Below are 14,803 nucleotides of genomic sequence, written 5' to 3' on the forward strand. Positions count from 1 at the left end.
ATACCCAAATCCGTGTATGCGCCTTATTAATGAGTAAACCTCTTAATTTTCTATTCAAGTGACTTTCAAAAGTAAACTTGAATGAATGGTACAAAAGAGAAAACAACAACATTTACATTAAATAAATAACAGCAGCTCTAACTAACCTCTGAGGAGCTGTCTGAATCTTCTTGTACACCTGAAGTTTGAGATGATGTCTGTGAGTTATGCTCTATGTTGGACCGTGTTAGATAAGTATGCTGACGCTTGCGCTGTGTTCTCCGTAAAGACCGTCCACAGCTGGGCTGATAATCATTCTGTAAAAGAGAAGGAAAATGTATTTGAAAAGAAGGAATACAAAACTGAATATCTAGGTTGCAAGAATTTGCCCCTTTAGAGTTTATAGATGGCACATTATTCACAATTACCATACGAGGAATAAACAACCATGTTATATTTTAATTAATGTAATCCTTAAATGTACTTTATTTATTTAAAAGAAATATAAGAAAGTCTGTTAAAGCATTAACATGACTAATTAGATTTAATCATTTATATTTCTTTCATTCCAGATTAGCATTCTTAAGATTCTTAAGGATTATTAAAGATCTTTAAATCAATTTAACACAGCTTTACATGGTTGTGCACACTTGTAATCCCAGCACTCGGCAAACTGAAGCAAAAGGAATACAATAAGTTCATGGCCCGCCTGGGCTACAGAGTGAGACTGTGACCGTATTTATTTTTCATTTCATGTATATGGGTGTTTTACCTCCATGCATGTTTGTATATCACATGCATGCCTTGTGCCCATGGAAGCCACAAAGAGCATTCATTGGTTGCCCTCAAATGGGCACTACAAATGATTGTGAGCATGAGTACAAGTATTCACAAGTATTCAAACCTGGGCACTCTGGAAGAGCAGCCAGTGCTCTTAACTATTGAGCCATCTCTCTGGCCCCAGAAAAATAATTTCTAGAAGCAATTTAGCACATCTTCCTTGTAGAAAAATGCCCAGAGAGAATCAATAAACATAAAATAAACTTTAGATTATGTAAGTATAGAAGATGAAAGACCCAAAATAATCCACATATAAAAAGTATTCAAATCAGATATGTAGCATATACTTATACTCCCAAAACCTGTAAATGGAGGTAGGAGTTTGAAATAAGAAGATATGGACTTCAGGAGTTCAATGTCATTTTCAATTACAATGTTCAAGGCAAACCTGGGCTATATGAGACATGGTCTCAAAAATAGTAACAACAACAAAAATAGTGAGATTCCAGCCAGTTGCAGAGCCCTGCATCACATGCTGTCATCTTTAACCCTAAACATAAATCCCTTATAAAGTACTGTCAGATCTTGCCTGGCATGATGGCACACGCCTGTATTTCCAGCATTCAAGAGTCAAGAAGCAGAAGGAGCATTGTGTTCAAGGTTAGCATGGTCTACATAGTAATTCCTATGCCAGCAGAGGCTATATAGAAAGACCCTGCCTCAAAAACCAAAACCAAAACGAAAAAAATTCAATTTTTGAGCACAAAAGTATGCAATCAGATAACAAGCAAGGAACTCAACTTCTTCTATCTCACGTTAGTTCTACTCTTTGTGAACAATGTAAAACAGACAATTTTAGTAACAGGCAGTTCAGCTGATATTCTAACCCAGAGCTGGCAGAATATCAATTCAGTATATGGGTTTAAAACATACTTTGATCCCAGTGCTCAGGAGTCAGAGACAAAGGCAGGTGAATCTATTTGAGTTCAAGGCCAGCTAGGTCTATAAAGCAAGGTCTAGGCTAACCAGGCCTTCCAGGCTAGCCAGGGTTACATCAGGAGACTATTAATAAAAGGTACTTAATTTTAACAAATAAAATGTAACGTAATATCTACCTTTCTACAATATCTAATATATATATAAGTATAAAACATTATTGTTGATAATATCACACAGCAAAGCTACAGCTTTAATATGTCATTGGGAGTAAGTTTAAAACTCTTATAGTCTTGAAGGGCCACTTTCTTTTTCTTATATGTTATCCAGAGTGACCTCAAACTCTCATTATCTTTCTACCTCAGCCCCCGAATTTTGGGATTAGAGATAAGCACCACCATGTCTGGCTTCTTTCATCTTCAACGTATATGAAAATGTCTAAATACTGGCCTAAATACCTAAATGCTTATATAACTAGTCTAAACCCTAGCATTTCCAGATAAACCGACAATTGGCAAATAAGCAAAACAAAAGAAACCATGGATTAGATTTGTATTAGAGATTTTAAAAACTAAAAAGAAAAAAAACCCCACAATATACAAATTTAAAGCAGGTATCAAAATCACGTACAAATATTTTGAGGTATTTATGAAAATTACCCATAATTTTGTTCATTGATATTGAAAAAATAATTAGAATTCAGGATACATTGCTTAGCTTTCCTTTAAACACTGAAAAATCATCAGAGTCTCCAATTAACCATATTCGACAAAGTGGTTGTAACCTGGGGAGAAATAGTTTCCATTTGATGCCTTTTGACTGGTGAATGAGGAGTATTAATAAGCTTAGTAGGACAAGTGCAGTACAGGTATCCCATTCATTGCATAGTAGGGTCTACTAGGAAATGAATCCAGTACATCTCAATGGATTGTTAGATTTTTTTGCTTACATGATTAGGTAGGCTATACATAGGTTTGCAGTAAGGTCAGCAAACTGTAGAAGGTCAGAATGTCTGGCTTTATAGGTAAAATTTTGATTCCAACTACTCAATTCTGTCTTTATATATAAGATAAAAACAACTAAAGCTATAATTGAGTATGTGGCTATACTTCAATAAAATGTAATTAACTAAAATAAACAGGATTTTATTCGTGAGCTTGTCAATCTCTCATCTAATGAATCTAGCACTTGCTTTACATTGTGACTGATGATCAATAAAAAGTTAGTTGTATTTAACCATATCAAAATAGTATTTGTATACATATACACTAAAAGACAAACTTTTATTTAAATGTTTCTGTTAATAACCATGCACATGTATGTATGTTTGTGTGTATGTTTATATAGTTAGGTATGTGTATGGATTTGAGGTTTAATTAGGATCCTATAAGCAGATACCAACTTAAATATCCTCCTGATTGATAACTGTTGCCTTTCAAATAACTTTTATTTGCGAATATTAGATTAGAAAGCATGGAAAAAGCAAACTTACTCTTTGGATAGGATAAGATGGCTTTTTCTTCTTTTCAACTGTATAAAGACTAATTTCTAGGTCACCTTTTGCATTTCGACATTCTTCTTGCACCCTAATAAAATATTGCAGGTCAAAATAATCAAAAAAGAATCCAATAGTTTAAACATCAAATCTGAAAACTGAACAATTTCAAAATATAAAATTTATCTCTGTAGTCATTTTAGCTATATACCAAAGTGGCAATGTTCTGCAATCACCACCACTACCTATTCCTACTAGTTTTCCATCACTCCCAAGATAAATTCTGTACCTATTAAGCAATTACTTCTCATTTCCTCATTCCTCTAGGCTCTGAAAACCTCTGATATCTGTTGTTATGTCTATGAAGTTGCCTGCTCTAAATATTATATGTTAAGTGGAGTTCCACAATATTGGTCCTTTTGTGTATGTCTTCTTTCACCTGGCAAGATAGCTTTGAATTTTATTCACGTTTCAGCAGTTACAAGAATGGCTTCATTATGGACTAATAAACACCATTGTATGATTATCTGTTTATTTACTGATTTATTTTTGATTTGTTCCACCACTTGCTCATTTGAATAACATTGCAATGAATATTAGTCTGCAAATATCTAATACCCTGCTTCCTTGTTTACTTTTTTTTTTTTTTTTTTTTTTTTTTTGGTTTTCTGAGACAGGGTTTCTCTGTGTAGCTTTGTGCCTTTCCTGGAACTCACTTGGTAGCCCAGATTGGCCTCGAACTCACAGAGATCTGCCTGGCTCTGCCTCCCGAGTGCTGGGATTAAAGGCGTGCACCACCACCGCCCGGCATGTTTACTTTTAAATAAGAATTTTTTTTAATTTTCTCTATTCTAGCACTTGCAACTCATAAAATTAGATGTCTTTTTTCTTGATTCCTACTTACACCAGAAAGCAGAGGGGAAAATGGAAATTAAATATTTTTTGCTACTTTTGGGCTATTTGTTAAAAATACTTGGCTAGGTGGTATGGTTAAAATGAATTATATATGTTCTCTGTAATAGTTCATATATATTAATATATAACACATATAACCATTTTCTCGTTGTGATTAATTATATAATTGTTATAATAATAAAAGGCAGTTTTTACAAGTAGGAATAGTGATTCTAGATTTGAAATTATGTCAATGAATTCCTTTCACCAATGAAGACCTTTTAAACAACATTTTTAAGCACATCTACATTGCATATTCAAACTGCTCCAATATTTAGCTGGTGATCATTTTTCGTGGAGTCACTGTGGAATACGTGATAAATATGCTACTCAGTTCACATATGATCTATTATGAATTCTTTCTGAATAATATTTGTATTCTTACCCTAACTTAGATGATAACCTAATGCACTGGCAATAATGCTTCACATTTTCACTTTTTCCCAAAGCATTTATCAAAAGCTGAGCACATTTAAGATGATAATTGTTACAACATAAACTAATTAGAATTAGTTAATATGGAAAAACTAATACATGATGCAACTAGATTAGAATATCTTGGTTATTAATAATATATAATAATAATATAATTCATTTGTAAGTATACAGTTTAGAATTTTCTTATGAAGGGTACCATATCAACTCACCTACTGACTCCATTATTTAGTTCATTTACCACCACTCTTCGGCTCCAGGCCATGAGATCTCGTTCAGTGGCCATTTGGCTCCTAGGAGCATTGTTATGCATTTGCCGAACACCTTCGATCTGACCACTACGCCGAAGCCCAATATTTGGGGAAGAAGGTATGTCCATATTTGGACTACTCAGAGCTAAAGCAAAAGCAAGGAAAAACAGTTTTCTAAACAAAGACACCAGTGTTGGAGATTAGAGCTCTAAAAAAATGTAAATTTCAAGGACAGGATGCCTGGGACTGGCACTGTAACAGTGTTAGATTGCTTGCCTAGGATGTATGACACACTAGATTTGATCCCTACAGGAGAGGAGAGGAGGGGAAAAAAAACTAAAGAGACTTCTGGAAATATGAAAGTAACTGTTGCCCCTGTTCTATATTTTTCTGTGCCATCTTCATGTTTCTAGACTGTTATAAATATAAGGGATACTCAATAAATGTTGACATTTTGTACAATTCCTTTCATTTTTTTTCAAAGCACTGCTTATCAGACATTGACTGAATACAGAATACAAAACTATGCCCAAATATGATCTGAAAGATTCACATGTATGTATTAATAATAGTTTAAGTTGCACCTTTAAAAAAAATCTTAATTCTATCTATCTTTGTTTACTTAATTAGGACATTTCTCAGTAAACTAAGTGAGTGTGTGAAAAGTACAAGCAGACACTCGGGAGATAGCTCAGTCAGATAGCTCAGTGCTTGCCATGCAGGCATGAGGACCTGAGTTTGGATGTTTAGCACACAGTTCCAGTGTCTGTGCCTGTAACACCAGCCAGCAGCCCGAGAAGCACAAAGAGGAGCCATGGGATCGCTGGCGAGCCAATCTCGATGAATTGGTTAGCAATAGATTCAATGAGAGACAGTCACGCCTCCCCATGCATATACTATACTACACACACACACACACACACACACACACACACACACACAGAGAGAGAGAGAGAGAGAGAGAGAGAGAGAGAGAGAGAGAGAGAGAGAGAGAGAGAGAGAAGAAGGAGAACAGAACAAACAAACAAAAAAACAAAGTAAAACCAAAACCCACAACAACCAGGGTCTCACTCTGTAACCCAGTCTATTGAGCAATGCACTACATATCTCAGGCTGACCTTGAAACCACTGTAATCCTGCTCCCATGACAGAACTTAAAGCATGAGCCACCACATCCAGCTAGCAAAACATTTTTAATATCAAAATTCGCTTTTAAGATTAATAAGCAATAAGAAAAATGCACCAACAGGACTTTTCCTTTTATTCCTCTAATAAGCTTCCTGATAATTTTTTCATATTTGCAAATAAAACACAAATAGAAAACTGTAAATGTCAGCTATAGAAACAAAATGAGCACTGCAAACAGAAGTGAGTGGAGTTCAATTGGCTAATGGAATTTCTAACCTATAGCAAGTTAGTATTAGAAGTAGAGCTAAATATTGATTTCCCTAATGAATATCTAAATTAGGGATCTAAGAAACTCTGCAATACAGGATTGCCAGTCTACTAATCTTGTCCAAGGTTCAGGAAAACTTAACTGAGTTAGACCCAAGTGAAGAACTGTTTTATTATAATTTTGTGAAATACTCAAGAAATATGTAAAATCATTCTGTCTATTGTCTCAAATTTAAATAATATGTTCATTTCTGTGCAAACCTACATGTGATCTTACCAAAAAAATTATAGTAATTATATAAGTATAAAAAGAAACAACTAGACACACTGGTATAGGCCTAAAACTCCTGGTCCTTGTGAGGGTAAGGCATGATGGCTGCCAACTTAAGACCACTGTGGACAATGTAGCAAAACTTAATCACAAACAAAAATAATGGGCTCAAGATGTAGTTGAGTGGTGGAGACTTTGCTACATAAGACATTGAGTTCAATCCTTAGCACTAAGAAAAAAATCTTGCCAGGTGGAGGTGGCTCACATCTTTAATCTCAGCACTAAGGAGGCAGAGGCAGACAGATCTCTGTGAGTTAGAGGACAGCCTGGTCTACAGAGCGAGTTCTAGGATAGCCACGGCTACACAAAGAAAGAAACACTGTCTCAAAAAACTCACATTTCTTGACAAATTAGGATCGAAACAATTCAATATATATACATATTAATCTCAGGTACATAGGCACATTTCATGGTAAGTGAAAGAAGATGTACAATAGATAATAATAATAATAATAATAATAATAATAATAATAATATTTATGTTGGGGTTAGCAAGATGGCTCATCAGGTAAAGGTGCTTGTTCTGAAGTCTGGTGACCTAAGTTCTAGACCATGGACACACACACACTCACATATACACACACTTACACGCAAAGCAAATGGGGAAAAGAATAATTAATTATATAATAGCTTCTACTGGTATTAAGAATAAGTTGTTGTGCAAGCCTGTTCAGGAGTCGTATCTGTATTCCCTAAGAGAGGGCCAGACTTTTTTCTCCTAGCCTATTTCACTCATTCAGAAGTAAAGGATGATATGCTGCTGTTCTCCTTTCAACAAGAAAGGCCAATTACTGGAATGGCACTTTCTACACTTAAGGTGGTTTACGTTTAAAAGCTTCATAGGTTGGGTCCCCAATAAAAGGGCCAGACTTATTCCAAGACAATAAACTGAGTCAGGAAGAATATTGTATTTCAATATACTACACCTATATTTGAAGAAACTGAATCCTTTAGTCATAAATGGTAACAATGAGATCATACTACTTTGGAATACCTGATATTAAAGTTATAAATTAATTAAAATGTTTGCATTTATAAATATGAAATGTCATCACATTATACATTACACATGGTATAAGTAAAATAGCTGAAATATGTTTTTGTACTTTCCACAAATATACAACTACTTACCACCATTAACAGAATATGATCTATTAATTGGAAAATGTGGAACATCTCCTTCATTAATTAGTCTGAGATCTTGTTCTCTCTGTAATTCCCTGATTATCCCATCAAGAATGCTTTCTTCTTGGTCATTGGTTTGTTGCCCAATTACCTGTTCTACCACCTCACCATCACCTTAATGAGACCAAAGACAGAAAGTCAGATAAATTTACTACATTTTACTATACCTTAATATGGTTAAAAAAAGTAAGCTTAACTTATAAATTGTAAGAGAAGTAATTAGAAATAATTTAAATTGAAAATAAAGTATACATGAAATAACACTTTATGGGAGTTTTTAAAAATATATTTAATGATTCAGCATTTGTACCTGATTTAACCAATAGTCCTAAATTAGACATTGTTATCAAGGCATTTTAAGGAATAATTATAATGCTAAATAGTCCATTTTAAAACAAGTTTTCATATGCTATATTCTAAGAATTAGAGATTTAAATAAGTTTTTTTTTTTTTTTTACATTGGGTCTTACTCTGTAACCCAACTTGGTCTGGAACTCACTATATAGTCGGGCATAGCCTGAGTTCATGGCAATCTTCTGCTCAGCCTTCTGAGTGCTGGGATTATAGCTGTGAGCCACCATGCCTGGCCTGAATAATTTATAAACAAGCTTAGTCACAGTTACCTAGAATGTTCTGCATCTTTTTCTTATGAAAATTGCATTATGAAAGAAATTAAGTCTTTTAAGTAAATAAGTATTCTCATTTTTATAACACTAGTGTCTTAATAAGTAGAAAATTATCTTTATGATAAACTCAAATTCAATATTTACTTTTGAGTGAAAACTTTGACTTTTATCTTTCTCAAATGCATCATGTCCTGTTTTTCATCTTGCCCTGAAATTAGATCAAATGCATTTGACAGAGTATTGAAGTAATTAGTTCTTGTAATATTAAGTATGCTAAATTAGTTTTTATTTAGATAGTTTCAGTCTGATATTCTATTTATTATTTACATTTTTCTCTTGGTTAATAAATATTAAATCATCAGAGTAACCAAATGCTACTACAATGCCTTACAAATTTTTACTTCATTTTATTTTATGAAGGTCAATTCAAGCATCAATTTCCTAGCAAAGAAAGAAAATCCAGACAGAAGACAGGTGTGGGGGCACATGCCTGTAATCCCAACAGTAAGAAGCCTAAGACAGAAGAAATGCAAATGAGCTAGCCCAGAATACATAGTGAGATCCTGTTTCAAAAAAACATTTTTAAGGAGGAAAGGAAACTATTTGCAAATCTGTAACTTACTCCTCTATAATTAAATGAAAATTGTTAAGTACCAAACCAATGCAAAGGCATTCTATGGAAGATGAAGCAGAAAAGACAGTCAGTCTACACAGCTGAAACATCTATCTGAAGAAACCTAGTCTCCTTTTTGGGGGCTCATTAACTAGCAGCTTTCAAAACGAGCTATTCATACTATAATCAATATAATTTTACCAATTAAGCTTAATATAGTAAAGTTAGTTAAGTTTAATCATTACCAGAAGTCACTATACAGAACAAGGTCATACATATGGCAATGGTTTCCACTGTGGTAGGTGAACAAATTACCTCTTGGGCATGTTACTGTTTGTCTTAAACCAGTTACTTTTGCACAGCAGAGCTAAACAATGAAAAACTACTCTGTTAAGCTATAATGTACAAGTAAAAATTAATAAAAATAATATATAGTGCCCGTTATAACCTCTTTCAGAATTTAGTAAGGAACATACATCTGCAACACTTTAAATTTGCTTCAGGAGATAACATACCATTAGCCACATATCCCAACTGTGGAATGAGCTGCTCATCTTTACAATTTTCCCGTCCTGGTACCAGCCGTTGAAATTTTGTAGGATGAGGATTTCCATCAACATCCACCAAGAATGGGGGAGGCATGAGGTGAGGAGCTTGCTGAGTTTGTTCATCTAATACATAGTTATTTGCATCTCTAATAAGTGGTCGATAATCAGTGTGGAAGAACATCTGATCTGGAATCTTTGTGAGAGATGTTTTGTTAGTGTTTAGCATACCAGAGATATATAGTCTGGGCCCTTATTTTCGTTCCTATAGCAGATATATATTTTGAATCACACAGTTTTTATGTTCTCTCATAGTTCTATGTTGTCATATGTTCCTCTAGGAAGAAACAAATGACCTAGATAGTAGTTTTATTATCTATGAAATTCTATGATTTGCATTATTTTGAAGACCTCATATTATATTTCCCTAATTAGGATAAGAAATAAGGCAACAATCTATCAGAAGTTGTGTTTTTTGATTTGACTTAAAACAAACACACAAACCTATATAACTTGAGTTATTTTTATTCAAGTAAGAGTAAATGAAGCATAATATGCATAATGAGAGTGATAAACATCAACCAAATCAACAATATTAAAAGCTATTGAGCTAACCTCAATGATGGTGAGGTCTCTTCCTACTATAAGATTCCACAATCTCCCTAGACTCATAGCTAATAAAATACAAAGAACCAGTTGTGTGTGCCACAGCATACCTATAATCCTAGCACTTGGGAGACAGAGGAGAGGGTTGCAGTAAGTTTGATGCCAGCCTTTTAGCAGAAAAACTAAAAGATGTGAATGGAGGACTACATATATAACCTAACAAAATTAGATGAAAATGAGATAAACAATTTAAACAGAACTATAACAAGCAACAAGATTGAACCAATCAGGGGAAAAAGAACTCTCAATTTAAAAAAAAATCTGAATTCTATCAGCCCACTGAAGAAGGATTAACACCACTGCTCCTCAAGTAATTACATAAAACAGAAAAAGGAAAGAATGCTACCAAAATCTATTTACAAAGCCATTATTACCCTGATACAAAAACCAGATGAATACAGAACAAAAATAACACTGTAGAGTAGTATCCCTAATGAACATGGAAGCAAAAATAAGATCCTTGCAAACCAAACTCCAGCACACATCAACAATGTCACTCAACATGATCAAGCTGGCTTCATTTCAGAAGAGATGATTCTACATACCTAAGTCAATAAATCTATCACACAAATAGACTCAGGGGCAGAAATCATAGGATCATCTCATTTAATACAGGAAGGCTTCTTTCTGATAAATCCCAGTATGAGAAAAGTACTAAAGAATAGAAGCAGCACATCTTGGGGGCTGAAGAAACAGCACAGCAGTTAAGAGTACACACTCCTCCTCCAGAAGACCCAAGTCCATTTCCTGGCACATACATCAGACAGTTCACAACTACCAGCAACTTCAGCTCCAGGGAGATCCAACGGCCTTTTCTATCCTCCACAGGCACTGCACTCATGTGAACATACCCACACAGACACCCACAAATCTACACATGAAAATAAAATCTTTAAAAAAGGAAGTGTGGGCTGGACAGGTGGTTCAGCACTTAAGAGCACGGATTGCTCTTCCAGAGGACTGGAGTTCAACTTCCAGCGCCCACGTGGTTGCTCACAACCATTTGTAACCTCAGTTCCAGAGGCTCTGACACCTTTTCCTAGTCTCCACTGGCATCAGGCATGCATGTGATGTACAAACATACATACATACATACAAAATACCCATACACATAAAATAAATGAATGAAGTTCAAAACACGTAACATATCTCAACATAATAAGATAAATATGAAAAAAAAAAACTATAGTAAGCATCAAAGTAAATAAGTTAAACTCAAAAGTATTTTCAACAAGAGCCAGAACAAGCAGCCTATTTTCTTCACTCTCATTCAATACAGTGTCTGAAGTCTTAGAAGACTAAGACAAGAGACAGCTATAAAGGAAACGAAGAAATCAAAGTTCCTTTATTTTCAGATAATATGACTGTATACACAAGAGACTCTAAAGACTTCACCACATGGGACTAGGTGAGGTGGCTCAGCAGTTAATAGCACTTGTTTTCAGAGGACTGTATTCAATTCACAGTTCCCACACATTGGCTCACAACCATCTGTACCTCTCCAGTTCCAGGGTACCCTCTTCTGACTTCTGAGGGCACCAGGCATACATATGGTGCACATATATACATGCAAGTGAAACATCCATATACATAAAATAAATAAATCTAAAAAACACTTTTGAAGACTTCTGCAGAAAAACTCTAGAGGTGATAAAGCTGATAGAGCAGCGGAAGGATAGAAAATTAATGTAAAACAATCAGTGGCCTATCTTTATACTGTTGACAAACACACCCAAGAAGAAATCAAGAAAACAACCCCACTCATATAAGCCTCAGAAAGAAACTAAAATACCTTGTGATAAACCTAACCAAGGAAGGTAAAAAATCTGTACACTGAAAATTTTAAAGCACCGAAGAAGAGAAATATGTTTCCTTTCATACATGGGTCCTAGATTTCATATTGATACAAAAAGCAATCTATACTTATGACATGAATGAATGAAGAAGTGAAACTATCTGGGGGGACTAAGGTGGTGGGGGACAGAGAAAAGGGAAGGGAAGGACATATTCTCAATATACAATATAGATTTGTACAAAAATCTCCTCATGCAACACAGTACCATGTTTCATGAATACATACAATGAAAAACTTCAATGAATGGTACAATCCCAAATTATTGTCTGTAACAAAAATTATATTATATATACTAACCTTTTCATAGTATTTACTGCATCCAAAGCCAAATAGCAACAAATGCCCATGGGAATCTGTGCAGGCAAAATGGTTTCCATCTGGTGAAAATTTACAATCAAACACTGCCCCGTGACCTTGGCCTTCAATCTGAAATTCAGAGGAGTCTTTTAAGTCATTTTAAGAGTCCTTCTCAAATATTAAGTAAGCAATAGCTTCTCCTAGCTATTCCCTTGAATTATGTGATGAATCAACATTCCAATGTACTCTCTAGCTTCTGTAGCCAGAACCCTAGAGTAAACAATAAATCTCTGAACTATAATTATGGAGGAGAAAATTGAGGTGGACACAATGAACAACTGCACCTAACATAACGTATGAAATAATAAATGGATGAAGGAGGAGAGTTAAAAGGATCTATATGCAACCAAACTGACAATGGTGCTATTCAACAAAGTGAAGCTATTATTTTTATATCTTCAGTTGTAAGATAAGCCTTTCAGTAACTATCTTAAAAGTAAACTATGCAAATAATCCACTAACAAAAGAGATAGTATTATCAATGATCTAGATCTATATAAAGTCTGTAGAAGTGAGCTCAAAGGTCCAGCAACAGTTTAGCATTGTTTAGTTGGAACTATTCTTAAGAAAAGGACCCTAAACGTGCAAGATATGAATATGTTCATCATAGAAGAATGATGTTTTACTCAGACATGATAACTAACCAATTTTTTATGTAATTTCTATGAGATTTATGTCACAACCATCTCTATCAGTACACAAGATCCTGTCTCAGAAACAAAAAAATAAGCCACAGCCAGGTATGGCAGTGCACATCTGAAATCCAAGCACACAGGAGGTAGTGCAGGGGGATCAGGAGTTAAAGGTCATTGCTGGTTACACTGAGAGTTTGAGGTACACTTGGGCTATATGAGGTACTGTCTCCTCCAACAACAATAAAAGAACATGTACATATGTACGAATATATATTTTGCAAGTAAGTTTTGGACTATGAAACTCACATAGTTGAGGTGTATACCATAGACAGATTCATGATTTAATTTTTTCTTTGTATTCATGAATTGAAATTACAGTTTAAACATAGATCTTTTGGTATTTTAGCTTACATTTTCAATCCAATTGTAAGAAATTTGATTGAACATTTCAGTTTAGATGTACATATCAGAATATGAAAAATGCTAACACCAAAATAAGTAGCCATGCTGAAAGATCTAACTCTAAGCCCCTGAGTCATTCTCTGAATTATTTCACTGACTTATACACAGATGACAAGCTGTTCCTTTGTCCTAGGCCACTGGATTATCAAAAAAGCAAAGTAAGATTTAATATGAACTTTAAACACAGGTTTCTTACCATATTAAAGTAATTTCGAATTTTGGTCCCTCGGTCAAGGTCCCAAATAAAAATGTTCCCATCATGACCCGCTGAAAGTATGATCCTTTGATCAAATGGATGTGCTTCTAGAACAAATACTTCATCATCATGCCCCTGTGATGAAAATCAATATTAGAAATGAAAAGCAACACCAGATGTCTGGTTTATTTGTCCAAAAGATCTTGAGCACTAGAAGTCTAGTTGAGATGAATTAATACATACCAATTGACTAGCATCCACTCATGGGTACTTCATAAATAAATATTTTAGTTAGAGGGCCTTAAATGCAGAACTGCTCGTTTTATAAACCTGATAGTCTTAGATAAGACACTAAAAGATAATTAATGCTCACTAACCACTGGAATGTAATTTGCAGATGTAGGACTTCATTGATTTTTTTAAAAGCCACAGCAAATACAACAAGCAAACTGTGATGGCATATGTACTTCCAGCAGTCAAGGCATGCATGTGGGCAATCGGAGGCCACCCGCGACTATAAAGTGAGTTTGAAGCCAGTCGGAATTATACAAGATAGGATCTCAAAGTAAAATATGGGTTGGAGGACAAAGAAAGGAAACAAGAAAATAGAATATTTCATTACCGTCCACCCCTACCACCATGATAAAAAACCTTGACTGGTTTCCATCTAACATTTTCACCATGGTATCTGTAGTGTCAGAATTCACAGGTCTAATCTGAACTAGATAGTGAAACCTTACCTCAAAAAAAAAAAAAAAAACAAAACTAGGTGCAGACCGGCTCAAAATATAAATTGCTAAGATGAATAGGTAAAATTCCATTACAGAAAGTACCATCAATAACTTGAAGACAACCTAAATTCTTTCCTGTGACTACTAAAAATATTCTTTCTATTCTGTAACTAAGACCTCTGTTAAAGAACCAATCTGAACAGCCACTATTTTTCAATTTCCTAAAAGAATATTCAAAAAAGCATGAACTGATATATTGATAATTCAAATGGTAATGGCATATCTATTTCAGAGTACATTAGGAAAAAGTCTCTCCCAGATCAGATCTGATCACTGGTAGAAATCTGATTTGGTACATCTTGCAATTTTCAGAATC

General features: G+C 34.5%; 1 protein-coding gene across 1 annotated transcript in view; it reads right to left on the bottom strand.

The window, feature by feature from the left end:
- Brwd3 (bromodomain and WD repeat domain containing 3) overlaps window positions 1-14,803 on the bottom strand; it is a 108,993-nt gene that overhangs the window by 34,402 nt on the left and 59,788 nt on the right. Inside the window, exons 15-21 of the mRNA XM_028855991.2 lie at window positions 13,697-13,831; window positions 12,344-12,472; window positions 9,496-9,721; window positions 7,688-7,855; window positions 4,792-4,975; window positions 3,188-3,281; window positions 147-296 (exon numbers count right to left, since the gene is read on the bottom strand). Coding sequence (XP_028711824.1) covers window positions 147-296; window positions 3,188-3,281; window positions 4,792-4,975; window positions 7,688-7,855; window positions 9,496-9,721; window positions 12,344-12,472; window positions 13,697-13,831 — 1,086 coding nt within the window. The remainder of the gene's footprint in view (window positions 1-146; window positions 297-3,187; window positions 3,282-4,791; window positions 4,976-7,687; window positions 7,856-9,495; window positions 9,722-12,343; window positions 12,473-13,696; window positions 13,832-14,803) is intronic.

Source organism: Peromyscus leucopus, chromosome X (assembly GCF_004664715.2).
Source record: "Peromyscus leucopus breed LL Stock chromosome X, UCI_PerLeu_2.1, whole genome shotgun sequence".
Classification (NCBI taxonomy): Eukaryota; Metazoa; Chordata; class Mammalia; order Rodentia; family Cricetidae; genus Peromyscus; species Peromyscus leucopus.